This window comes from Lissotriton vulgaris, chromosome 2_1 (assembly GCF_964263255.1).
Source record: "Lissotriton vulgaris chromosome 2_1, aLisVul1.2, whole genome shotgun sequence".
In the NCBI taxonomy this organism is placed as follows: Eukaryota; Metazoa; Chordata; class Amphibia; order Caudata; family Salamandridae; genus Lissotriton; species Lissotriton vulgaris.
The window spans coordinates 1,824,295,272-1,824,320,291 of NC_141687.1; the positions used below are offsets into that span (position 1 = coordinate 1,824,295,272).

A 25,020-nucleotide genomic window follows, 5' to 3' on the forward strand; every position below is an offset into this window, starting at 1 on the left:
AACAACGTGTCACGGCCTACTCATTTCAGAAATCCATTACTTGATACCCTCTCTAAGGAACGCTTTAAAAGGGGCATGGCCAGTAACTCCTCTGGCTCAGAGAGCGAGTTTGTCCGATCCTTTAAAAGGGGTATGGCCAGGAACTCCTCTGATTCAGAGAGCATGTCTGTCCGATCCTGGAAGTCGACAAAAGACTTCTCTGGACCAGAAAGCACGGCTGTTCAGTCCCGTGAGTCGACAGAGTCATGGTCCCGACAACAGCCATGGCATCGACCATCCGAACGCACCAGGGAACCAAAGGATATCCGTCCTGTCAAGAGCAACATGACACACACTAAAGTTTCTGAATACTCAGTCACTCCACAAGACAACCTATCATGTCAGTCACAAGTACATTCAGACCTGGATCAAACACCGTCACCCCTGAAAGGGTCCGCGAGGCTGACTCAAAGGACCTACAAAGGGAAAACAGAGACCGTGGACCTTAGTCACCAGACGGAAAGGGACTAGCTAGTCACTACGCAAGGAAAACCGGACGTGTCAGTAGAGAGAGATCATCAAATAAGAGAGAAATATGCCTATGCACAGATAGTTCACGAGTCCGCCAGACAACCTGAGGCTGTGAATGAGTTATCGGATCAAACCAAGACAGTCTTGCCAGATAGCACTGTACTGTCTGGTATACATGACCCTGAATTGGAGGGCAGTGTTGCCCTCAACCGGACAAGACAAACAGAAGTAAAAGTAGATGCGGGTGCTCGGAAGAGGACCAGAACATTATTCACTCATGAAAGAGATCGAGCATCTGAACCAACAGTAGTTACACCACAGGAAGGAGACATGATGACTGCGGAATGTGAGAGCAGACAGTTCACACGCAACGTGATCAAGAATGCCCTGATTAAGACAGCGGAAAGATTGACCAAAGTCAAGCCCACCGCTGATTCAACACTACTGAGGCTTGAAGAACAGGCTGTTCTCCAACCAATGTGGTGGATTGAAGAACTGCGAACACTGAGGACATTAAGCTCATTTTGTTAAGAAAAGGGGAGATGTAGTATTGAAACATCTCGCACTTTAAAAAAGCTGTCCCCAGACATTTCCAGAACCATGGTGAGTGAAATGGACACTCCCAGTTCGGAAGAACTGCATCCTGATGAGAGCACTGCTCCGATCATTGAGACACTGAGCATGAATAGTCCAAGAGTCAGGTCGCCACGACCTCATCGCAACATACGTCCACCCAAGAGACTGATCGTGGAGATGGACTGAGAAGTCAGTATGTTTTGTTTGTTTTGTTACAAAGGGGGGAGATGTTGTGAAGTCCGCACACTAGTAGTTGGGAGTGGGCGGAGCTAGGGGGCCAGAGGAAGAGGAGGAGCGGACACAGGAAGGGGGCAGTTAGAGTAGGGACAGTGCATGAGTAAGATGTACTAAATAAAGCTCTTAGATACCAGAACCTGTGTCTGTGGTTCTTTGTAGCAGGATGCTACAGTCGGTCACGTAATTTTCACTGTGGCCACTCAGTGTCAAAGGAGATTATTCAAAGGAATCAGCATGTTACTCTGTACAGACTCGGGTCCTGCCGGTCCTGGAGCCTGACCCCACCTGAAGGAACCAGCTGGCGGGGTCAGAGCATCTTGCATGGGCCTTGCATGGACAGTTTTAGAATGTAATCTTAAACCCAACTCTTGGATGGCCGCCACGACAGGACGAGCCCATAGAAATATCATGTGTCACCCAGGTGCAACAACAAGCCTCACATGCAGAAGCCCCATAACCATCCTCATCCACAGATGTGCTCGGTGGAGCTCCATCTTGGGTAGGCTAAGCAGAAGGAGGTGACAACCACTCTATTGTGCAAGAAGGTGGATTCACCTATTTCTCAGGAGCCAAGGGACGGGCCCCAGGCTGTAGGGTGACCAACCGTCCATAAATTTCACGGACAGTCCGTAATTTGGCCCCCACGTCCGTTGTCCGCGAGGATCCCTTTTACGGACGCCTTTTGTCCGTAATTCTGGCCATCACAGGGAGCAGCTCTGCTCCCTGTGAGAGGCCTCACCCCTGCTGACGGGGCCTCACACTCCTCCTAGATCAGGAGAGCAGCCCCACACCGCCCATTGTCATTCTGTATGCCGGGCAATTGCCACATACAGAATGACAATGGGGCAGTCTGGGGTGTGACAGCATGTGGCCGCCTCCTCCTGCCTCAGTACAGCAGCACATTCTGTGATAAAAGGTAAAAAGCCAATGCTGCAACGTTAACAGTTTATATAAAGAAGCCTGTAAAAGAAGTGAAAAAAAAACGGGTTATCGTTCTTTCTGTCTCATCATTTTTTAACTGAACTATTCTCAATATTATATTCAACAAAGCCATGGTTGCTGCTTTTTTATTTTAAGCCACAAACAACCATTGACAAAGCCAATGTCCTGGCTTGTTGTTGGTGTAATGATACTTGCTGTATTATATATGTGGTTGCAATGAAATCAGCAACACAATACCAGTCGGGCGGAAAACTATGCTAAGAGCTGATTTTAGACTAGGTGTTTTAAACCATGCCCTTAATTACATCGAACACCCAATGTTTTTACACCACTTCAAGCCCTGGAAACAACACCATGTCACAGTCACCTCACATCCTGGCACTGTGCATCATGTGTGACTCATGACTTCTAAGTTGTCAGATTGCCTATGTGCAGGGGCATAGTGAACCCCTCCCCCCCCCCCCCCCCACACCCTACCCCTTGCTTTAGGAACTACATCGAGGTGAAGTTCTTGATGGGCCTCTTCTGTCTGCAACTCTGCAGACAAAGGCTCAGCTCATAATGTGAAAAGGTGGGTGAGTAAATAAGTGAATGAATGTGTGAATGGCTGGATGGATTACTGAAAGGATGAATGGAAGGGTGAATGGATAGATAACAAAAGACAGGATGGATGGATGAATGAGTGGAACTATGGATGAGAGAAAATGTAACTAGATGGATGTATGGGTGGATGGGTAGATGGATGGGTAAAAGGGTGGATGAGTGTGTGAAAGGATGGATGAGTGAAAGCTTAGATGATGGGCAAGTAAATGGGTGGATGGATGAGTGAAAGGATGGATGAATTGAATTGATAAGTGAAAGGGTGAATGGATGGATGAGTGAAATGGGGTAGATGGACAAAAGGATGGATAGATGAGTGAAGAAGTGAAAGGGTGGATGGATAAGTGAAAGGGGGATGGAGAGAGAAAAGGAGGATGTATGACTTAAAGGATGAATGGGTAGAAGGATAAGTGACTGGGTGGATGGATGAGTAAGTGAATGGATGGCTGGATGGGTGAAAGGGTAAATAGCTGGATGGATGAGTGAATAGATGGATGGGTGGAAGACTGTACGGATGGATGGGGTGAAAGGGTGGGTAGATGAATAATGGATGGATGAGTGAAAGGGTGGATGGAGGGATGGATGAGTGAAATGATGGATGGAAGGTTTGCAAATGGTTGAATATGTTTGGATATAGATGGGCACACAGATGGAAGGACATAATGAATGGTGAAAGACTGAATGATAGATAAAAGAATGATTACACCTTGTAGCACCCATTACCCATTACCTTAAGTGACAATTTCTATACATTGACTTTCATGTTAATATGAGTCATTGTCTCTATATAATGTGTGTGATGTAACGCACTCCGACACCGCACCCTGCCCTACATAATTGGGATGAGTAACACTATAAGAGAAATTAAATACACATGAGAGACAGTCTAAGTGAAGATGAGGGGCACCATTGAAGGGTGATAGCAAGGCAGGACTGGCCGGACCGGGCATCGGGTGATTCCTTGAGAGGCTGGAAAGGGTGGGGGCGGGTTTGTTACTGGGGGCTGGCACTGCAAAATTCCTTGTACATTCAGTAGTTTTCAATCAACAATAAAAGCGGCGTCACTTATATTCAGGTTTGGTCTGGTGTCAGCGAGATGCGAATTTTGAATCGTCTAAGGTAACAAGCTGCGGCCATACTGAAAAAACGTGAAGTACACGATTGTCTCAACTTAATATAAACTTATTTTGACTTGTACTTAGATGGTTGTCTATTTACTTACTTATATACTATTGTGCAACCACCTCTGACGTGTCTGTAAAACTTACCTTTTGTTCCGCAGTTTTGTACTGAATTTTGACCTTTTGTCCTGAATTTTGTCCCTTTGTCCTGAATTTTTACACTCACTGTCCTGAATTTGCACCTATGCCAGTTGGTCACCCTAGCCCCAGGCGACCTGCTTGTATTCTGTAAGCTGGTGGATGTTTCCTTGGCGGCTAGGAGGATGCCAGCACCTTATGCTCCCCCAAAAACGCACATAAGTGAGCCCAACTGCTAGCCTTCCACTCCTCCTGCAGAGTCAAGATGTCATCCAACCAAGGAAGTGAGATTGGGGCTCGCTCCCAGGTAGAAGTTAGTCCAAGGTCCCGGACCTTTTGGGTTTCTTGGGAGCGTTCGGTCCCAACGCCCCCAACCCCCGTCTTCAGTATAAGGATTAGTCTAACTCCAAATTGACTCCGTAGTTACGAGCCCACTGCTGCTTCTAACTTTTTAAGACCGTAACTGCTGGAGAGGGGGGTAGGTGGCATCCAATTCGCAACCACTGGGCCGCAGCGTCCAGGAAACGTGACCCGCAACGTAAAGTTAGTGGCATGTGTGGGCTGTACTACGAGCTCTGGCCAGGAGCTCCTGGCTGAAAGGGCGGGGAGCACGGGCTGGGGAGAGCCACGTCCGCTCCGCTGAGAGGAGAGGAAGGACTGACTGAGGAGAAGGAAGAGTCAGGCATAAGCCCAGGCGTCCATCTAATAACAGCGGTTCCCTCTACCACGAGCTCCGGTTACGTCACATCCGGCTGAGAGAATGCTCTGGCACGCGCCGCCTCGCTCTGGAGAAAGCGGGAGCGCGAGCACCTGCAGGTGGCTCGCCGCGACAACACTGTGACGCCGGCCTACAGGGACTATACACACCTACATAACTCAGAGAGAAGGTGATGATGGGCAAACTTACAGACAATCATCAACTTGAATCTCGGTGCAAAAAAGAAATAGTTCTACTAAAAATACAAAAAAAAACAGAAGCTAAAAAAGTAAAATAATAAAGGGTGGTGCCGAGCGCTGAAATCAGGCCCAATACAGAAAGCTTTGGATCCAATGGGGAGCGAGTGTCCAGTGGATAAACTGTTCGCACTGTCCATGTAAACACTCCTATGTGATCAACTTGAACACCTCGGCGATGCCAGGCGCTGGACCTTACACTGTTACCTGCGCTGAACCCTTCTCTCCATCATAACCAATAGTGCGACGTTGAGAGCTCATGGCCACAAACAGAGCCTCTCTCCAAAGGTTACACGAAAGCGAGCACACCAGTGGACAGTAGCAGGGAGCAGTGCTGGAGAGGAAGGGTGGTGTGTGGCTTCCATGCACATCACCAGTGCCACATGTGGCATGAGCAGGAGAGGATGCACGCCACCAGTGCCACATGTGGCATGATCAGGGGAGAATGCACACCACCAGTGCCACATGTGGCATGAGCAGGAGAGGATGCACATCACCAGTGCCACATGTAGCATGAGCCGGTGAGGATGCACACCACCAGTGCCACATGTGGAATGAGTAGGTGAGGATGCACACCACAGGTGCCACATGTGGCAGGAGCAGGTGAGAATGCACACCACCAGTGCCACATGTTGCATGAGCAGGAGAGGATGCACATCACCAGTGCCACATGTGGCATGAGCAGGAGAGGATGCACATCACCAGTGCCACATGTGGCATGAGAAGGAGAGGATGCATACCACCAGTGCCATATGTGGCATGAGCAGGAGAGCATGCACACCACCAGTGCCACATGTGGCATGAGCAGGATAGGATGCACATCACCAGTGCCACATGTGGCAGGGGCAGGTGAGGATGCACACCACCAGTGCCTGAGTAGGAGAGGGTGCACACCACCAGTGCCACATGTGCAATGAGCAGAAGAGGGTGCACACCACCAGTGCCATGTGTGGTGGGGGCAGGTGAGGATGCACACCGCCAGGGCCACATGTGGCATGAGTAGGTGAGGATGCACGCCACCAGTGCCACATGTGGCATGACCAGGGTAGGATGCACACCACCAGTGCCACATGTGGCATGAATAGGTGAGGATGCACACCACCAGTGCCACGTGTGGCATGAGTAGGTAAGGATGCATACCACCAGTGCCACGTGTGGCGGGGGCAGGTGAGGATGCACACCATCAGTGCCACATGTGGCATGAGCAGGAGAGGATGCACATAAATAATGCCACATGTGGCATGAGCAGGAGAGGATGCACATAACTAATGCCACATGTGGCAGGAGCAGGTGAGGATGCACACCTCCAGTGCCACATGTGGCAGGGGCAGGTAAGGATGCACACCACCAGTGCCTGAGCAGGTGAGGATGCACACCACCAGTGCCACATGTGGCATGAGCAGGAGAGGATGCACATCACCACGGCCACATGTGGCATGAGCAGGTGAGGATGCACACCACCAGTGTCACATGTGGCATGAGCAGGAGAGGATGCAAATAACCAGTGCCACATGTGGCATGAGCAAGAGAGGATGCACATAACTAGTGCCACGTGTGGCATGAGTAGGTGAGGATGCACGTCACCAGTACCACATGTAGCATGAGCAGGTGAGGATGCTCACCACCAGTGCCAATGTGGCATGAGCAGGAGAAGATACACATCGCCAGTGCCACATGTGGCATAAGCAGGTGAGGATGCACAACACCAGTGCCACATGTGGCATGAGCAGGAGAGGATGCACACCACCAGTGCCTGAGCAGGAGAGGGTGCACACCACCAGTGCCACATGTGGCTTGAGTAGGTGAGGATGCACACCACCAGTGCCACATGTGGCATGAGCAGGAGAGGATGCACACCATCAGTGCCACAAGTGGCATGAGTGGGGGAGGGTGCACACCACCAGTGCCACATGTGGCAGGAGAGGATGCACATCACCAGTGCCACATGTGGAATGAGCAGGAGAGGATGCACACCACCAGTGCCACATGTGGCATGAGCAGGAGAGGATGCACACCACCAGTGCCACATGTGGCATGAGCAGGAGAGGATGCATACCACCAGTGCCACATGTGGCAGGAGCAGGTGAGGATGCATACCACCAGTGCCCCATGTGGCATGAGCAGGAGAGGGTGCACACCACCAGTGCCACATGTGGCATGAGTAGGTGAGAATGCACACCACCAGTGCCACATGTGGCATGAGCAGGAGAGGATGCACACCACCAGTGCCACATGTGGCATGAGCAGGGGAGGTTGCACACCACCAGTGCCACATGTGGCATGAGCAGGAGAGGATGCATACCACAAGTGCCCCATGTGGCATGAGCAGGAGAGGGTGCACACCACCAGTGCCACATGTGGCATGAGCAGGAGAGGATGCACATCACCAGTGCCACATGTGGCATGAGCAGGAGAGGATGCACACCACCAGTGCCACATGTGGCATGGGCAGGAGAGGATGCATACCACCAGTGCCACATGTGGCATGAGCAGGAGAGGATGCGTACCACCAGTGCCACATGTGGCATGAGCAGGAGAGGATGCACACCACCAGTGCCACATGTGGCATGGGCAGGAGAGGATGCATACCACCAGTGCCACATGTGGCATGAGCAGGTGAGGATGCACACCACCAGTGCCACATGTGGCATGAGCAGGGGAGGGTGCACACCACCAGTGCCACATGTGGCATGAGCAGGAGAGGATGCACATCACCAGTGCCACATGTGGCATGAGCAGGAGAGGATGCACACCACCAGTGCCACATGTGGCATGAGCAAGAGAGGATGCATACCACCAGTGCCACATGTGGCATGAGCAGGAGAGGATGCATACCACCAGTGCCACATGTGGCAGGAGCAGGTGAGGATGCATACCACCAGTGCCCCATGTGGCATGAGCAGGAGAGGGTGCACACCACCAGTGCCACATGTGGCATGAGTAGGTGAGAATGCACACCACCAGTGCCACATGTGGCATGAGCAGGAGCGGATGCACACCACCAGTGCCACATGTGGCATGAGCAGGGGAGGTTGCACACCACCAGTGCCACATGTGGCATGAGCAGGAGAGGATGCATACCACCAGTGCCACATGTGGCATGAGCAGGAGAGGGTGCACACCACCAGTGCCACATGTGGCATGAGCAGGAGAGGATGCACATCACCAGTGCCACATGTGGCATGAGCAGGAGAGGATTCACACCACCAGTGCCACATGTGGCATGAGCCGGAGAGGATGCATACCACCAGTGCCACATGTGGCAGGAGAGGATGCATACCACCAGTGCCACATGTGGCAGGAGCAGGTGAGGATGCATACCACCAGTGCCCCATGTGGCATGAGCAGGAGAGGGTGCACACCACCAGTGCCACATGTGGCATGAGCAGGAGAGGATGCACATCACCAGAGCCATGTGTGGCGGGGGCATGTGAGGATGCACACCACCAATGCCTGAGCAGGAGAGGGTGCACACCACCAGTGCCACATGTGGCATGAGCAGGAGAGGATGCACACCACCAGTGTCATGTGTGGTGGGGGCATGTGAGGATGCACACCATCAGTGCCACATGTGGCATGAGCAGGAGAGGATGCACATAAATAATGCCACATGTGGCATGAGCAGGAGAGGATGCACATAACTAATGCCACATGTGGCAGGAGCAGGTGAGGATGCACACCTCCAGTGCCACATGTGGCAGGGGCAGGTGAGGATGCACACCACCAGTGCCTGAGCAGGTGAGGATGCACACCACCAGTGCCACATGTGGCATGAGCAGGAGAGGATGCACATCACCACAGCCACATGTGGCATGAGCAGGTGAGGATGCACACCACCAGTGTCACATGTGGCATGAGCAGGAGAGGATGCAAATAACCAGTGCCACATGTGGCATGAGCAGGTGAGGATGCCCACCACCAGTGCCACATGTGGCATGAGCAAGAGAGGATGCACATAACTAGTGCCACGTGTGGCATGAGTAGGTGAGGATGCACGTCACCAGTGCCACATGTAGCATGAGCAGGTGAGGATGCTCACCACCAGTGCCAATGTGGCATGAGCAGGAGAAGATACACATCACCAGTGCCACATGTGGCATAAGCAGGTGAGGATGCACAACACCAGTGCCACATGTGGCATGAGCAGGAGAGAATGCACACCACCAGTGCCTGAGCAGGAGAGGGTGCACACCACCAGTGCCACATGTGGCTTGAGTAGGTGAGGATGCACACCACCAGTGCCACATGTGGCATGAGCAGGAGAGGATGCACACCATCAGTGCCACAAGTGGCATGAGTAGGGGAGGGTGCACACCACCAGTGCCACATGTGGCAGGAGAGGATGCACATCACCAGTGCCACATGTGGAATGAGCAGGAGAGGATGCACACCACCAGTGCCACATGTGGCATGAGCAGGAGAGGATGCATACCACCAGTGCCACATGTGGCATGAGCAGGAGAGGATGCATACCACCAGTGCCACATGTGGCAGGAGCAGGTGAGGATGCATACCACCAGTGCCCCATGTGGCATGAGCAGGAGAGGGTGCACACCACCAGTGCCCCATGTGGCATGAGTAGGTGAGAATGCACACCACCAGTGCCACATGTGGCATGAGCAGGAGAGGATGCACACCACCAGTGCCACATGTGGCATGAGCAGGGGAGGTTGCACACCACCAGTGCCACATGTGGCATGAGCAGGAGAGGATGCATACCACAAGTGCCCCATGTGGCATGAGCAGGAGAGGGTGCACACCACCAGTGCCACATGTGGCATGAGCAGGAGAGGATGCACATCACCAGTGCCACATGTGGCATGAGCAGGAGAGGATGCACACCACCAGTGCCACATGTGGCATGGGCAGGAGAGGATGCATACCACCAGTGCCACATGTGGCATGAACAGGAGAGGATGCGTACCACCAGTGCCACATGTGGCAGGAGCAGGTGAGGATGCACACCACCAGTGCCACATGTGGCATGAGCAGGGGAGGGTGCACACCACCAGTGCCACATGTGGCATGAGCAGGAGAGGATGCACATCACCAGTGCCACATGTGGCATGAGCAGGAGAGGATGCACACCACCAGTGCCACATGTGGCATGAGCAGGAGAGGATGCATACCACCAGTGCCACATGTGGCATGAGCAGGAGAGGATGCATACCAACGGTGCCACATGTGGCAGGAGCAGGTGAGGATGCATACCACCAGTGCCCCATGTGGCATGAGCAGGAGAGGGTGCACACCACCAGTGCCACATGTGGCATGAGTAGGTGAGAATGCACACCACCAGTGCCACATGTGGCATGAGCAGGAGCGGATGCACACCACCAGTGCCACATGTGGCATGAGCAGGGGAGGTTGCACACCACCAGAGCCACATGTGGCATGAGCAGGAGAGGATGCATACCACCAATGCCACATGTGGCATTAGCAGGAGAGGGTGCACACCACCAGTGCCACATGTGGCATGAGCAGGAGAGGATGCACATCACCAGTGCCACATGTGGCATGAGCAGGAGAGGATTCACACCACCAGTGCCACATGTGGCATGAGCAGGAGAGGATGCATACCACCAGTGCCACATGTGGCATGAGCAGGAGAGGATGCATACCACCAGTGCCACATGTGGCAGGAGCAGGTGAGGATGCATACCACCAGTGCCCCATGTGGCATGAGCAGGAGAGGGTGCACACCACCAGTGCCACATGTGGCATGAGCAGGAGAGGATGCACATCACCAGAGCCATGTGTGGCGAGGGCATGTGAGGATGCACACCACCAGTGCCTGAGCAGGAGAGGGTGCACACCACCAGTGCCACATGTGGCATGAGCAGGAGAGGATGCACACCACCAGTGCCATGTTTGGCGGGGGCATGTGAGGATGCACACCGCCTGTGCCACATGTGGCATGACCAGGGTGGGATGCACACCACCAGTGGCATGACCAGGGGAGGATGCGCTTCACCAGTGCCACATGTGGCATGAGTAGGTGAAGATGCACACCACCAGTGCCACATGTGGCATGAGTAGGTGAGGATGCACACCACCTGTGCCACGTGTGGCGGGGGCAGGTGAGGATGCACACCGCCAGGGCCCCATGTGGCATGAGTAGGTGTGGATGCACACCACCAGTGCCACATGTTGCATGAGCAGGAGAGGGTGCACACCATCAGTGCCACATGTGGCAGGGCAGGTGAGGGAGTTGTTGAGTAATATGTCCCCACCTTCTTTAGCAAAGGGAGTCGCGTTGGATGCATGTTGCTCTATGAGCCCTCAGAACCGTTTACAGAGACCTCGCACCATTCGGGGTTTGGGCTGCATTTTCGATAACTCCAAATATACATCATAAATATAAGAATAAGAGTGACATTAAAGCGGAGCGACTGCAGCAACATCCAATATATGCATTAGAGTTCAGTGAGACCCTCGGGATGAGACAGACCTCACCCTGGCGTTGGGCAGCCTCACTCGCAGCCCCATCTCCTACTTCAGTGCTGCAGCACTCCTTCGGTAACTATCTCGCCCAAAATAAGACACCCAGTGCACCCCTTGATGGCGCTAACAGGCCTGGCCTATCTGCAACGAGCAGCTAACCATCACAATGGCATTTTTTAATCCAGCACATTGGATTGTTCACAAATACAGCTAATGCCACACCTGCACAGCTCCCCTGAGAGGGCTGAGGCAACACTCTACCTGTCTATTAGAATGTCTCACAATGAAACCCTTCTCGAAACTGGACCCTACCCCAGGCCAAGGCTGTGCATTTATAAGTATGGATTGGTGTGCTCCTCCAAAAACAAATAAACACTGTCAAAGCCAACAGGTTTTGCCTGAATTTTGAGATCTGACTAAAACATTTTAGAACATTCTCTCTGACTACAATGCATTTATGAGATTAAGAAATTCGTGTGTGATTATTCAACATATTTTTGAGGTGTGAAATAGTCTGTCATGCGTTGCATGGTAGGCACCCCACAGTAGGTGAAATCATACACCAAACAGCCAATAGCATGATTTGTGAGAAGAAATACTCCTCTGGCAAAATCCCAAACCATTCTTTGTATATTTTAAGTATTGATAACACTAGGTCATGGCCATGCTGTCAGCTACGCTGTCATGCCAGATCTAGAATTGAACCCTGATCTGCTCTTGCAAACCCAGCAAGGCTCATGGGCGACTTAATGACGTAGATATTCAATGACACACCATAACAATTTCAATAACTGAAATTGTGAAACCAACGGAAAGTCATCTGCTGTAAGTGGGCAAACAGCAACCAAACCATATTTTACTAAGACTCACCGTACAGGTTATCTAGAAAACGACTACTGCTGATTGTTCAGTGTTCACTGACATGGAAGTGAACTATGTATGACCTTTTTCTCACAAATATATTGCCATGCCATAATTATATGTTTAAACCCAACGAAGCCTTCAGAAAACACAGGGAGTAATCCTAGAAACATAAGGCTGTCAAAAATCTTAAACTGTGTAACAAACTGCCTACCTGTGAACAATAAAACACCGCTGGTTACTAAGAAAAATCAACATTGATGCTGTGACTTGGATCTGTTACTGCACATTAAAAATACAACAAATCGAAAGTGGTGGCTGTTTAAACACATTCTCATCAAAACAGGCCTTGATTACTAGTCAAACAGCGGGTTCGCATTACACACGAGTGCGTGCGCCCTCCTGTGTTTGTAGGTATGGGCAGCTGTCTGCCTGATCTATAATTGGTACTTTTTTTTAATATAAAGGGAGCACTTTTGCTTCACTCAGAGCTCTTTTTCTCTCTCACCTCACTCTATGGACTCTTTGATGCAGCATTCCTACTTCTATGGAGTTCTTGCTTTACAATGCACGAGGGACCATGTTATATCTCAAAAATGCACTACATTATCACACTCTAAATTGACTGTTTGATGTATTATTCTGCTTTGTATGGAGTTCTTGCATTGCAATGCATGAGGGACTGTTTTACACCTCAAAAGTGCACTGAATTATTACACACTACAATTTTATATCACATACGTGCATTGTTTACAGAAAACAATTATTTCTTGCTTTATTTCACTGCAGCAGGCTTTTTTTTAATCATGTGAGAGGCTCTGGCACACGCATACATACTTGTGTATACACACCTACTCATGCATAAGTACACAAACTGCAGCGCCTTGAATTAAAATAAGCATTGACAAAGTCATTAGGCTTGGCTTTAATGTGGTAACAGCGAAATACAAGCATGAACTTTCCATGCGTTAGCACAGTAAAGCCAGGCCTATTGGCTTTACCAGTGCTTGTTACTGTGTATGAGAGAGTCTCAGTGGAGCATAAAACAGCTAACACAGGGCAGGGACACGTAAGGAGATAACCCACTGCGATACTTCACAGGTAGTTAGGCTTTTATTTTGTTGTTAGTGTGCAGTACTCCCTTAGCCTTGGGGTGACCTTTGCACCACCGAAATCCTTTCATAAACAAATAAAGGTTGAGTGGGTAAGACACTGTGTGTGGTAGTGTTGCTGGGGCTGTCTGTTTTACACAATTACCCTTCTGTTCGTTCTTAATTGCTGTGCGCTTCACCTCACCATGCTTTGAAGGCCTCATGTTGGTGCTATACACCACCTCATGAATTAAAGGCGCGTACCTATTTTTATTTATTTATTAGGTTTATAAAGCGCGACAGCTACCCGTAAGAGTTTCCCGGCGCTGAAAGACAAATGCTACAAAACACGAAAGCGAGTATGACAGTTCTCCATCCGGATATCCAAGGGAAGTGAGTTCCAAAGTCTGGGTCCTAAATTTGCGAAGAAACCACCGCCTAGTCTGGAAAGTCTGAAATTAGGTACACAGAATAGAAGTTGAAACGAGGAACGGAGTGAACGGACAGGGGTGTAGGGTGTGACAAGGGGCTGAAGATACAAGGGAGCTACTCCGGTCTTGATCTTATGCATGAAGCTCAAAGCCTTGAACTTTACATGATTATCAAAACGGAGCCTGTGGAGCTACCTATGCTGCAAGGTGCACCATCACAAGGGTATAGCTCCTTTCAGAACTGCGCAGTGTGCTTCCTTTGGTTGCACCCGATAACCTATAGCAACCTGTTGATTGCAACTCCAGTGCAAAGTCCTGGTGGAATTTACAGTTGCCCAAATGGTTTCTACATAGACCAGTTGGTGTTGTGTAAGTTTTTTTGGACAGCTTAGTGGCTGCAGAAAATATTTCAGTTGATTCTGTCACATAAGACCATCATATGTTGGTCTTCCAGGGTGTTTATTTAGTTCCTTTTTTCACAACTTCTCCTATAGATTCACCTAGTGCTGAATTTGTGCAGGTGGTTTCTGGTGCTCGGCGCCAGCACTTAATTGTCAACACCAACACTTATTGCTGTCTGCCACATGGTGGCTCTGTTTGCCTGATTTACAGATTAGCACAACAACAGTTGTGTGTCATTTCAAAATACATTACAAAGGATCATTGACTTGAGTTCAAGCTATTCTTATGGCTTTCGGGCCTGGAACAGTCTGAATAGTCACTCTAGTAGGAGTGTGATTGTTAGAGGTTGTGTTGTTGGCAGTATGGGCAAGGGGTAGTGTGAGCTGCGGTAGTCTCCTGACGTGGGCCCTGGCACTTATTGTTACACAAATTAAGCACTGGATTCACCGGAACGCCAGCAGCTCGTTGGGTCTCAGACCTCAACTGCTCATTGGCTCCAGAGGCCAACAGGTCACCTGGTTGTTTATGAAATGACCCCCGTTGCCCCTCCCCTGATGTCTGCCCACGTGCAGCAAAGAGGGGCTGGGCCAAAGGCCCTCTGTCTACAGTCTAGTGGGTCAGACCACGTGCGACTGTTTCCCAGTCTGTTAATGCTTTAAAGCGGTTCAATCACTTCCTTGAGAATGGTTGGGTCGCTAATATGTGGTCCAGTTTAGATTCCTATCTAAGTACATGTTCTTCAATTTAAAGTATGCATTTACATTTTTTATTAGTCAATTTGTATACAATGTAGCCCCTTCATTGTTTGTATTATGTCTGTAATATAGTTTTTATATCTCATATAATTCTGGTATAGGTATTCTCTTTCATTATTAATGGTTGTTTACATTTTTATATTGTAATATTTACCTATACTTTTATGTTCGTTATTATTCTTGGTATTGTGTTTCTTAATGTTTATGAAAAATGTACCTAATAAAATATTTTGAACATGAGAATGGCTGGGTCGGATTCCTTAGCACACACCACGCAAGGGAGCCGTTCACGCCATATTCAACACTGAGCACTAATGATTTTAAAAGCAAATTCCTCAACGATCGGGTTGTCCCCTCGAGCTACACATTTCTCATCCCTTCTCCCCCTCCTCGCGACTTACAAGAAAATCTGATCCTCTGAGATAATGTGTTTTCAGCTTTAACACATGGCTATGAATAAACCCACTGTGCGAGCCCATCCGAGGAAAAACACTGAGTTTTTGAGAATATTAATTCTGGCTGTTGGTTTTAGACACACGTCCTAAGGAAAATGTTTTCATAATAACTCAACCGCACTTGGCTAATGGCTCCCTGAACGGTGAGAGCTTGAGTCAATCGCTTTAAGATCCAGAAACGAGTTCGATTGGTGCATTGCAGACTAGTTCTAGAGGTCCCTGGACCCTTGGCAGTGTGCACCCATGAGTGCTAGGACAAGGCGCTTTCAGCTGGCACCTGATGGTCGAATTGGAAGATATGCTACATGGTCTGACAAGGAGCCCTTTGGAGGCCATTGCTGGTTTTGGCTGCCTGTAGGACACAATACCTTCCAGTTTTAGAAAAAAGTTTAAAGGGGTACAGAGAGGAGGAATTTATGTGAACTTCCTAGTTGAGGGATGAGAGGATATCTGGAATTCCTGCTAAAAAGGTACTTGGGACCAATACTCTTCTAAGATTCCAAAACCAGAGAAGGCACCTTGAAACTTATAAGCCATCGTTAGCCAGTGAAGAAATATTCGGGCTTCCGTCGCACAACCACATTTTATCAGCCCACAAACAAGAGTGGAAGACTTCGGGTCCGAGTACTTGAAGTTAAAAAGCCCCAGTAAAAGATGTCGGCGTGGTCTCATATCAAACTTACTCTCACTATCACAGCTGTATATTTCAGTGACAATAAGTACATCATGTGTAACTGTGTGTATACCTGGAAGAAGCAGCTACTTACAACAGAATTAATATTGGAGCAAAAAGTCATCTCTTTCTCAAAAAAGAGACTCTAAGTTTGGGGATTTTTCTGATATGGTTATGTTTGATTACAGAGAAGAGTATGCTATATCTGTCTTAAGATCATTCAGTCACTTATTGGAATGGTCTACGACCAGTGGGGGTAACATAAAATATAGTGCCACCTGCAAAATTTGTTGAAGGGCTTCTAAGAATCCCCTATCATCCACATCGGGCTGAATGGGGCCCCCTTAAAGGGTTGGGGGCTCTCTGAAGGGTTGACCCCCCCCCCCCACCCCTGCACTGCACAAAAGGGGCTGCAAGGACCTGTGCTATGCCCCTGTCTGCGACAGTACATGAAACAGGTTATGGCTGTTGTCTTTGCGTGCCACGATGATGGAGACAAGGGTGTTGTCACTGTGGATGGCATGGATACCCCAAGTGTTTTGAGGATATTACTTAAAGGTGGCTTGGTGAACATTGAAGTGTGGAAGCAATCATGGTGAGCTGAATGGGGCCCTGTGAGGAAGCAAAATCATATTGGAGACATGGATCTGTGGAATGGTGTGTTAGCCTGTGGACATCCACGTCAGAAGGACATGGTGGTCCTAAACCCCCTAGATGTCATCATTTAGGTCATGCTCACCAGTAACAGCCCAAGCCACCATCTTACAGTAGGGGAAAACTCCTCAAAATACATTAAAATGCTCTCTGTTTCAGGTCGGAACCCAAACTGACACATGGTGTGACATAAACAAATGTTGAAGAATTCCTGCAATAATCTACAAAATGTTTAGCTGTTTAGAAATTACAGAATGAAAAGGGAGCAGGAAAGTCCTTGCAGAGAACCATTTGTGGTAGGCAGTGTTCTGGAGGCCTGGACTCCTGCCTTTATTTATCAACGAAGAAAGAGTTCACCTTGGCACGCAGTGGTTAGTTAGGAGGGCACTGTGTGGTGTGGGGAAGGAAGAAGCACAAACAGCGCCCAAGAGTGCTTACAAGCTTTCTCAATGAAGCACCTGCTTTGCTATGTTGCTGACATCTGTATAACGCATGGCTAACACTGAGATGGCTTTGCAGCGCGTTCGGTAGTCCTAGGTGACCTTCTAAACAGTTCTGCATGTTGAGAATCAGCTGTGGTGTGAAGGGCTATGTTCACTTATTGCTTCAGGGTGGAGTAGGTTTTGTACTTTTTAGTGCATGAGGGTTTGTACCCTTCATTAGATAGCTCATTATCTTAAGAGACACAATTCCAAAGGGCCATGACAAAGGTTAGAGTTCTCCAGCTATGAGCGTATCCGAGTTCACCCACCATGAGGCTTTTACAGCAAATGCACTTGGCTATCTTACTGAATTGATTTTGAATTGTACTGAATTTATTATATACATTACTTAAATCGTTATAAAAGTTTTACACCAATAACAGGAATGGAAACATGTTAACAATAGAAAAATCAATGTAATTGACATTATATAAATGAGCTAAGAAGAACAATCGTAAAATGAATTCGCCAAAATCCTGGTATGCAGTTCTTAAATCCATCATGCCCCCTTTTCTTCCAAACAGAACGTGTCAAAGCCATCAATGTGTCAAAGCCACCAATTTCCTATTTCCATGGAGTATCTGCCAGTGGGCAGTTGTTCCACAGTCATTCTACTGCCTGTAATGAATGAGCTGGGTGGGAACGTCACTCCCACTTGAGTCGTTTTACAATTTGTGTGGCAGGTTACCTAAAAGTTACTTCAGATGTTTGGAATTATTCAGAGCGTTAAATCTCTTGGAATCTATTTTTAAAACAATTTCCAAATTGTACTGACTTTTAAAGGCCAAGAAGTGCATCGACAACCCCAGGCTCTAATATGAGGAGGACGAGTCGACTGACCACTGATGCAAGCGCCTGGCTCTTCCGGGTCAGAGGGCATTTACAGGACATCTATTACATGCAGTGCGGCCATTTCATATTAACAACGTCCCCCAGATAATGGCGAGATAATGGCGAGAACCAATGTCTCGTGAAGTGTGTACGTGCCTGCACCACTAGCTGCGCCTTTCCCAGCAAGCTGGGGGTCAACAACCTGCTTCAGACTGCCAACCCATTCCAGCATGGTTGACTGTCCCCGAACAGCGGGGCATTGTTACTCGGCCTCTCCGTGTGTAACAATGCTGCACGTTTGGTTTACTGCGTGCACGAGTCTGCACATTATCATAGTATGCACGCACCGCGTGGGGGCGGAGGGCAGCCCTCAGCTGCCGCTGCTTTGCTACCGCCTCTGAGGGAATCCAGCTGGTGGCGGGAGGCCCCCTCTCCCTCGGTGGCAGGAATACCCAGCAAGCCTTGGCTACAGCACCGCGGTGCCTCACGCCAGAGGCGCTGTGGGCGCGGGAATCAGGGGTTCAGGGGTGTCGGACAGTTCAGCCTAACTAGTTCGGTCGAAAAGCAGGGCCTGAACTTAGCCACGGGGCCCGGGGTTGTAGTTTACCTTACATTTGAAGCCAGGTACGAATCGATCTAAAGATTTGCAAAGTTCTGAATTTAACTCAGTAAAAAAGCTGGGTCGCCTCTGCACTGTATGAACTAATGTCCCGGTGGCTGCCACTGTATGAAATATGGTCCCGGTGGCTGCCACTGTATGAACTAATGTCCCAGTGGCTGCCACTTATGAACTAAGATCCCGGTGGCTGACACTGTATGAACTAAGGTCCCGGTGGCTGCCACTATATGAACTAAGGTTCCGGTGGCTGATGGTGGCTGACATTGTATGAACTAAGGTCCCGGTGGCTGACACTGTTTGAACTAAGCTTCCGGTGGCTGCCACTGTATGAACTAAGATCCCAGTGGCTGACACTGTATGAACTAAGGTCCCGGTGGCTGCCACTGTATGAACTAACGTCCTGGTGGCTGACAGTGTATGAACTAAGGTTCCGGTGGCTGACACTGTATGAACTAAGTTTCAAGTACCTGACACTGTATGAACTAAGGTTCAAGTGGCTTCCACTGTATGAACTAAGGTACCGGTGGCTGCCACTGTATGGACCACGGTTCAAGTGGCTGCCACTGTATGAACTAAGGTCCCAGTGGCTGCCACTGTATGAACTAATGTCCCGGTGGCTGCCACTGTATGAACTAAGCTTCCGGTGGCTGCCACTGTATAAACAAAGATCCCGGTGGCTGACACTGTATGAACTAAGGTCCCGGTGGCTGCCACTGTATGAACTAATGTCCCGGTGGCTGACAGTGTATGAACTAAGGGTCCGGTGGCTGCCACTGTATGAACGAATGTCCCGTGGCTGACACTGTATGAACGAAGCTTCCGGTGGCTGCCACTGTATGAACTAAGATCCCAGTGGCTGACACTGTATGAACTAAGGTCCCGGTGGCTGCCACTGTATGAACTAACGTCCCTGTGGCTGACACTGTATGAACTAAGGTTCCAGTGGCTGACACTGTATGAACTAAGTTTCAAGTGGCTGCCACTGTATGAACTAAGTTCCCGGTGGCTGCCACTGTATGAACTAATGTCCAGGTGGCTGCCACTGTATGAACTAACATCCCGGTGGCTGCCATTGTATCAACTAAGGTTCAAGTGACTGCCACTGTATGAACTAAGGTCCCGGTGGCTGACACTGTATGAACTAAGGTCCTGCTGGCTGACACTGTATGAACTAAGGTTCCGGTGGCTGACACTGTATGAACTAAGGTCCTGCTGGCTGACACTGTATGAACTAAGGTTCCGCTGGCTGACACTGCATGAACTAAGGTTCCGGTGGCTGACCCTGTATGAACTAAGGTCCCGGTGGCTGACCCTGTATGAACTAAGATCCCGGTGGCTGACACTGTATGAACTAAGATCCCGGTGGCTGACACTGTATGAACTAAGCTTCCAGTGGCTGACACTATGTGCACCATTATAACAACAGGAACTGATTGTGTGCTCCTGAAGGCCCTGGTGCATACGCTATGTGCACTCAGTCCTGGTGGATGACACTATGTGTACTAAGATCCCGGTGGTTGACACTGTGTAAACTAAGATCACGGTGGCTGACACTATGTGCACCATTACAACCACGGGAACTGATTGTGTGTGTCTGAAGGCCCTGGTGCAGAGGCTATGTGCACCAAGAAGACCCTGGAGCAAAACCTCTGGGCACTAGACTAGGACTGTGGGATAAGATCCCAGTGGCTGACACCATATGAACTAAGGTCCAGGTGGCTGCCACTGTATGAACTAACGCCCCGGTGGCTGACAGTGTATGAACTAAGGTTCCGGTGGCTGACACTGTATGAACTAAGTTTCAAGTGGCTGCCACTGTATGAACTAAGGTCCCGGTGGCTGCCACTGTATGAACTAAGGTTCAAGTGGCTGCCACTGTATGAACTAAGGTCCCGGTGGCTGCCACTGTATGAACTAATGTCCAGGTGGCTGCCACTGTATGAACTAATATCCCGGTGGCTGCCACTGTATGAACTAAGGCTCAAGTGGCTGCCACTGTGTGAACTAAGGTCCCGGTGGCTGACACTGTATGAACTAAAGTCCTGCTGGCTGACACTGTATGAACTAAGGTTCCGGTGGCTGACACTGTATGAACTAAGTTTCAAGTGGCTGCCACTTTATGAACTAAGGTTCAAGTGGCTGCCACTGTGTGAACTAAGGTCCCGGTGGCTGACACTGTATGAACTAAGCTTTCAGTGGCTGACACTATGTGCCCCATTATAACCACAGGAACTGATTGTGTGCTCCTGAAGGCCCTGGTGCAGAGGCTATGTGCACCAAGAAGACCCTGGAGCAAAACCTCTGGGCACTAGACTAGGACTGTGGGATAGACGCTGTGTACACGACACCCCTGTGTAACTCCCCCACAACCCCCCATGAAAGGGGCGGGCTCAGCCTCTCAGACACTGAGGTGTGTGGCCTGCGTCCAGGGTTCTCAGGTCACACCCAGGCGCTCATCTTCTGGGCTGCATGTCATGAGACCTGGCTACCTACGACGCCCCCCCCCTCGCTAAAGTCATACAAGGCACTACGCCGGTAGCCTTTCCAGAGGCGAGTGGGCACTCAGGACCCAGGGAGTGATGGGAGCTGACTTGTCCCGTGTGTTCCCAGGCTCGGGCACCTTGCACCCTGACCGCACTGCAGCCGTCTTGGGCAGCTGGGCTACATCTGTAACCTCCCCCTAAATGTCACTATGCCAAGGAGTAACATGTAACATTATAAGCTTTATTGTCGGATATATAAAAATCATTACAAAAACATTCCATATCTATGCCAAGGACTAACTGCTGGTTGGTAAGGGGGTCGGAAACCAAGGGCACGTCTCAATTGGCCCCCTCCGGGACGATATCTGATGTAGCGGCCACGGCTGACTTGAGATATAACAACACGAACACATGGTGCGCTCCTGGGCACATTACTGTATCTCAATGTGCCCGAGTTCTGTGATCATCCGGAAACCATGAGCTCATATTAACACGATAATCCCCAGTACAGCTCCTGGCAGGCACGGTACAATGTGCTATATTCACGGCAGGTTTAGCTTCGGTGCCAAGGGCGGCAGACAGCGCTGACACTTCCCAGCCTGCAGTTTATGCAAGCGATGTCGGTCGAAATCTGGGTCCAGCTTAAACTGCCCTCTAAAATGCACCAATGGGGTTAAAGCTTGGGGTCTCGCAGGTGGTCAGCTGGCTGGCAGAGCACCCATCTGTTCTACCGGAGTAAAGTGGTTGTATGAGGGCACCGGGCAAGCGCCAGCAGGCTCGGTGACAGTGAGACAGAAGCGGCGGACGCCAGAGTTTGCAGTATCTGTAAAAAGTTAGTTAACACTGTGGATTTGCGCAGGGGGCGGCGGGGCCCTCCAGTGAAGACACGTCCTGATCCAGGGTACGTACCTGGTCCCCGGGGCGTCCCTTCCGAGCAGCAGGCGACCAGCAGTCCGACGAGGAGCAGGGGGGCTGCAGAAGAGCTCGGGCGCCGCATCCTGGGCTGTGGGGGGCAGCGCTGAACTGAACTGCCACTTAGTGCCTTGCATGGGGCGGTTAGGGACAGTGGGCCCTGGGGAGGGGGTGAGCAGCGGGGGAGGCTCTGCGTGCAGCGGTGTGTGTGTGTAGGGGGTAGATGGGGGTGGTGCACAGCCGGTGCTGCTGCTGGTGTGCGAGAGTGCAGCCAGTGGGGACTCCAGGCTGCAGCTCTGCCTCCCCGGTGGGCGCTGTGTGACCAGCGGGCAGGGACGGCCCCCTCTGTCCAGGGATTTCCCAGCGCCCCTCCTTCCCAGCCGGCTCACTTTCACTAGCTCCTCTGCACACAGCTCGGGACAAAGGACCTCGGGGTTGGGGACTTGCAGGCAGAAGAGCTCCCCTACCACCTTTGTTCCTCCCCCGCCATCACCGGCTTTCTCTCTGTCCAGCTACATCTCAAAGACAACGCCCAGAAAACTTCGCAGAAAGTCTGGAAACTTCAAAGAAAGTCAAGAGCCTTCAAAGAAGTCAAACTTACTTCAAAGAAAGTGTAAACGGCCTAATATACAGCAGAGAAAAGTTCCCCGACTTTCTGAGAAACTTTCTATTCAGCGGAAAGAAGTGCTTGGCATCCATGGAAACGTCTTCTGTGAGCTGCAGAATTTTAGGATGCAAGCACAGCTGAAGTTGAGGGGCTCAGGCACCCGGTGCAGGTCCAGGCAGGGGCAGCATAGGCATGCGTCGGAGGGGGCAGTAGCTTGGAAGGGCAGAGCTAGCCGGGAGTTAAAGCTCAGATCGGGAGGTGGCAGCAGAATGGAGGGGAGCTCGAAGTGCCGTAGGAGAGGCTGGAGAGCAGGGAATCTGTAGTGTGAGGGCAGAAGCAGGAGAGTGCGGCTCGGCTGGCTGCCCTGGCTCTGTTTCCAGGAGCTCGGCACACATAAGGACAAGACAGTGGAATTCCCTTCCAAGGAGGGAGACGCTTTCATCTGCCAAGCTATGGGTTCATTGATGTAAGGGCTCCACCATGTGTCGACATTTAGAGCTGCACCCGAAAAGGGCATGCCGTCTGATTTTCCACCACCATTTCTATGTTTTCTGCCTGATGGAGTGTACAGTCTGACAATATGTTGCCCAGGCTGTTCCCACGCGTGACTCCCACTAGATCCGACCGTAATTGCCCTGGCTCAACTGCTTGGCTCCATCGGTGGAAAAAGACTCAAAACAGAAAGAAAATCCTGGCCGTTGTGCCCCTGTAATTCTGGCGGCATCTTCCAAGTGGAAACAACAGATGGTGGTTGAAACTAAAAAAGAGAAAGCAGCATGGGGCCCTCGGGGGTGGCTCCCAGGAGTGGTTCCACCCCCGGCGGTATTCGGGTAGGTGTAGCAGTTCAGGCTTAGGAGATAGGGGATTGGCTAATTTACAGGCAGGTGGGGGCCTTAGGCAGTAGGTCGTCGTCAATCGATCAGGGGGATTGTGAAGCACATTACTCACCCGCGAGGGTCTTAAGGCGCTAGGGAGTGGGGGGAGGGAGCGGGTGGTCTTCTGCCAGGTCTTGAGGCTCTTACTATAAACTTGCAGATTGGGGGTTCCTCTGATGCTGAGGGGGAGTTTGTTCGAGGTTTTGGCTGCGATGTCCTTTTTCTGATATGAAAAAAGTCCTTCTTTTTATTATCGTTATGTCCTGTTGATAAAAAGATGTACAGAACGACAGCCAATGTTCTTAATAAATGAAGACCAAGGAAACAGCCAACGCGTTTCGCCCTTAGGCTTCTTCAGGGCTAATCTTCAAAGTAAGAGCAGCTAGACTGGTTTCCACTTGAGTAATTAATCAAGAACGTATCTTCTAGTAATAAAGACGATAAGGATGAAGCGTGAGATCATAGGGAAGAAGCTTCCAGTTTGTTATACCCAGATGATACTTTCTAAATTCCCGTTAATGTTCCACTATTTCACAAGCATATCAGCATTTCAGGCATATTATTTGGTAGGTACTATGATATGTACCCCTCCCGCAGGTCCAGTATTGCTCAGAAGTCCCACGACTCGCCGGTTCCTCTGCACAAATCTTGCGCAAAATTTGTGCTGAGGAACCGACGAGTCGTGCTCTTTGGTTTGTTCATAATTGTTTAGTCCTGTGGCAGTGGACTAGTGAGGTGGGCAGCATTTGTGGTCATATTCACCAAAAAACCTTTTTGTGTATAGTTGGGTGGTGAAACAGACAACTCCCTTACTGCCATTTCAGTGTGTTTTTGTCGAGTTCTCGTAAGTGTTGGGTGATGTGGTATTGTCGTGGGATGGTGAGGATAAGTCTAGCGACGTTGTCCCACGTTTAGGGACAGATGTAGGTGCACTGTGTTCCTGAAGGAAGCTTAGGGTACTTATCCCTTGTTCCCACCATCCCTCCCTTATGTTCAGGTAGTTTTTTTCTCTGCTTTAAAAAGATTTTCAGCTGACGTTCTTTGTTTTTGCAGTTGAGGCTGTTCTTTAGCTGGTCGCTTTGGCCAGGTGGCAGTCAAGCAGAGGGCTCACACCAGGGGCGGCTCCGGGAGGAGCACCGCCCCACTGCTCTCTCGCAGTGGAAGAAGCAGAAACATAAAATGGTAACAACTTTTAGTTATTACCATTTCATGTTTGCGCATTGTGGGCGGGCGGGTTGGTGGGGTTGCTCTGCAAGCAGTGGAGGGGTGGTGTGCCCACTGCTGAGTGCGCAAAGACTGTTTGGTCGGCCCTCTTGAGCTGCCCAAACCAGGCATGCACACTCTGCCATTCTCCATGCAGGCTGCAA

General features: G+C 50.2%; 1 protein-coding gene across 1 annotated transcript in view; it reads right to left on the bottom strand.

Annotated features, from left to right (window-relative positions):
- Positions 1-23,119, bottom strand: part of ADAMTS7 (ADAM metallopeptidase with thrombospondin type 1 motif 7) — a 594,575-nt gene extending 571,456 nt beyond the window's left edge. The window contains exon 1 of the mRNA XM_086957915.1: positions 22,169-23,119. Coding sequence (XP_086814041.1) covers positions 22,169-22,256 — 88 coding nt within the window. The 5' untranslated portion in view covers positions 22,257-23,119. The remainder of the gene's footprint in view (positions 1-22,168) is intronic.
- Positions 23,120-25,020: the final 1,901 nt, after the last annotated feature.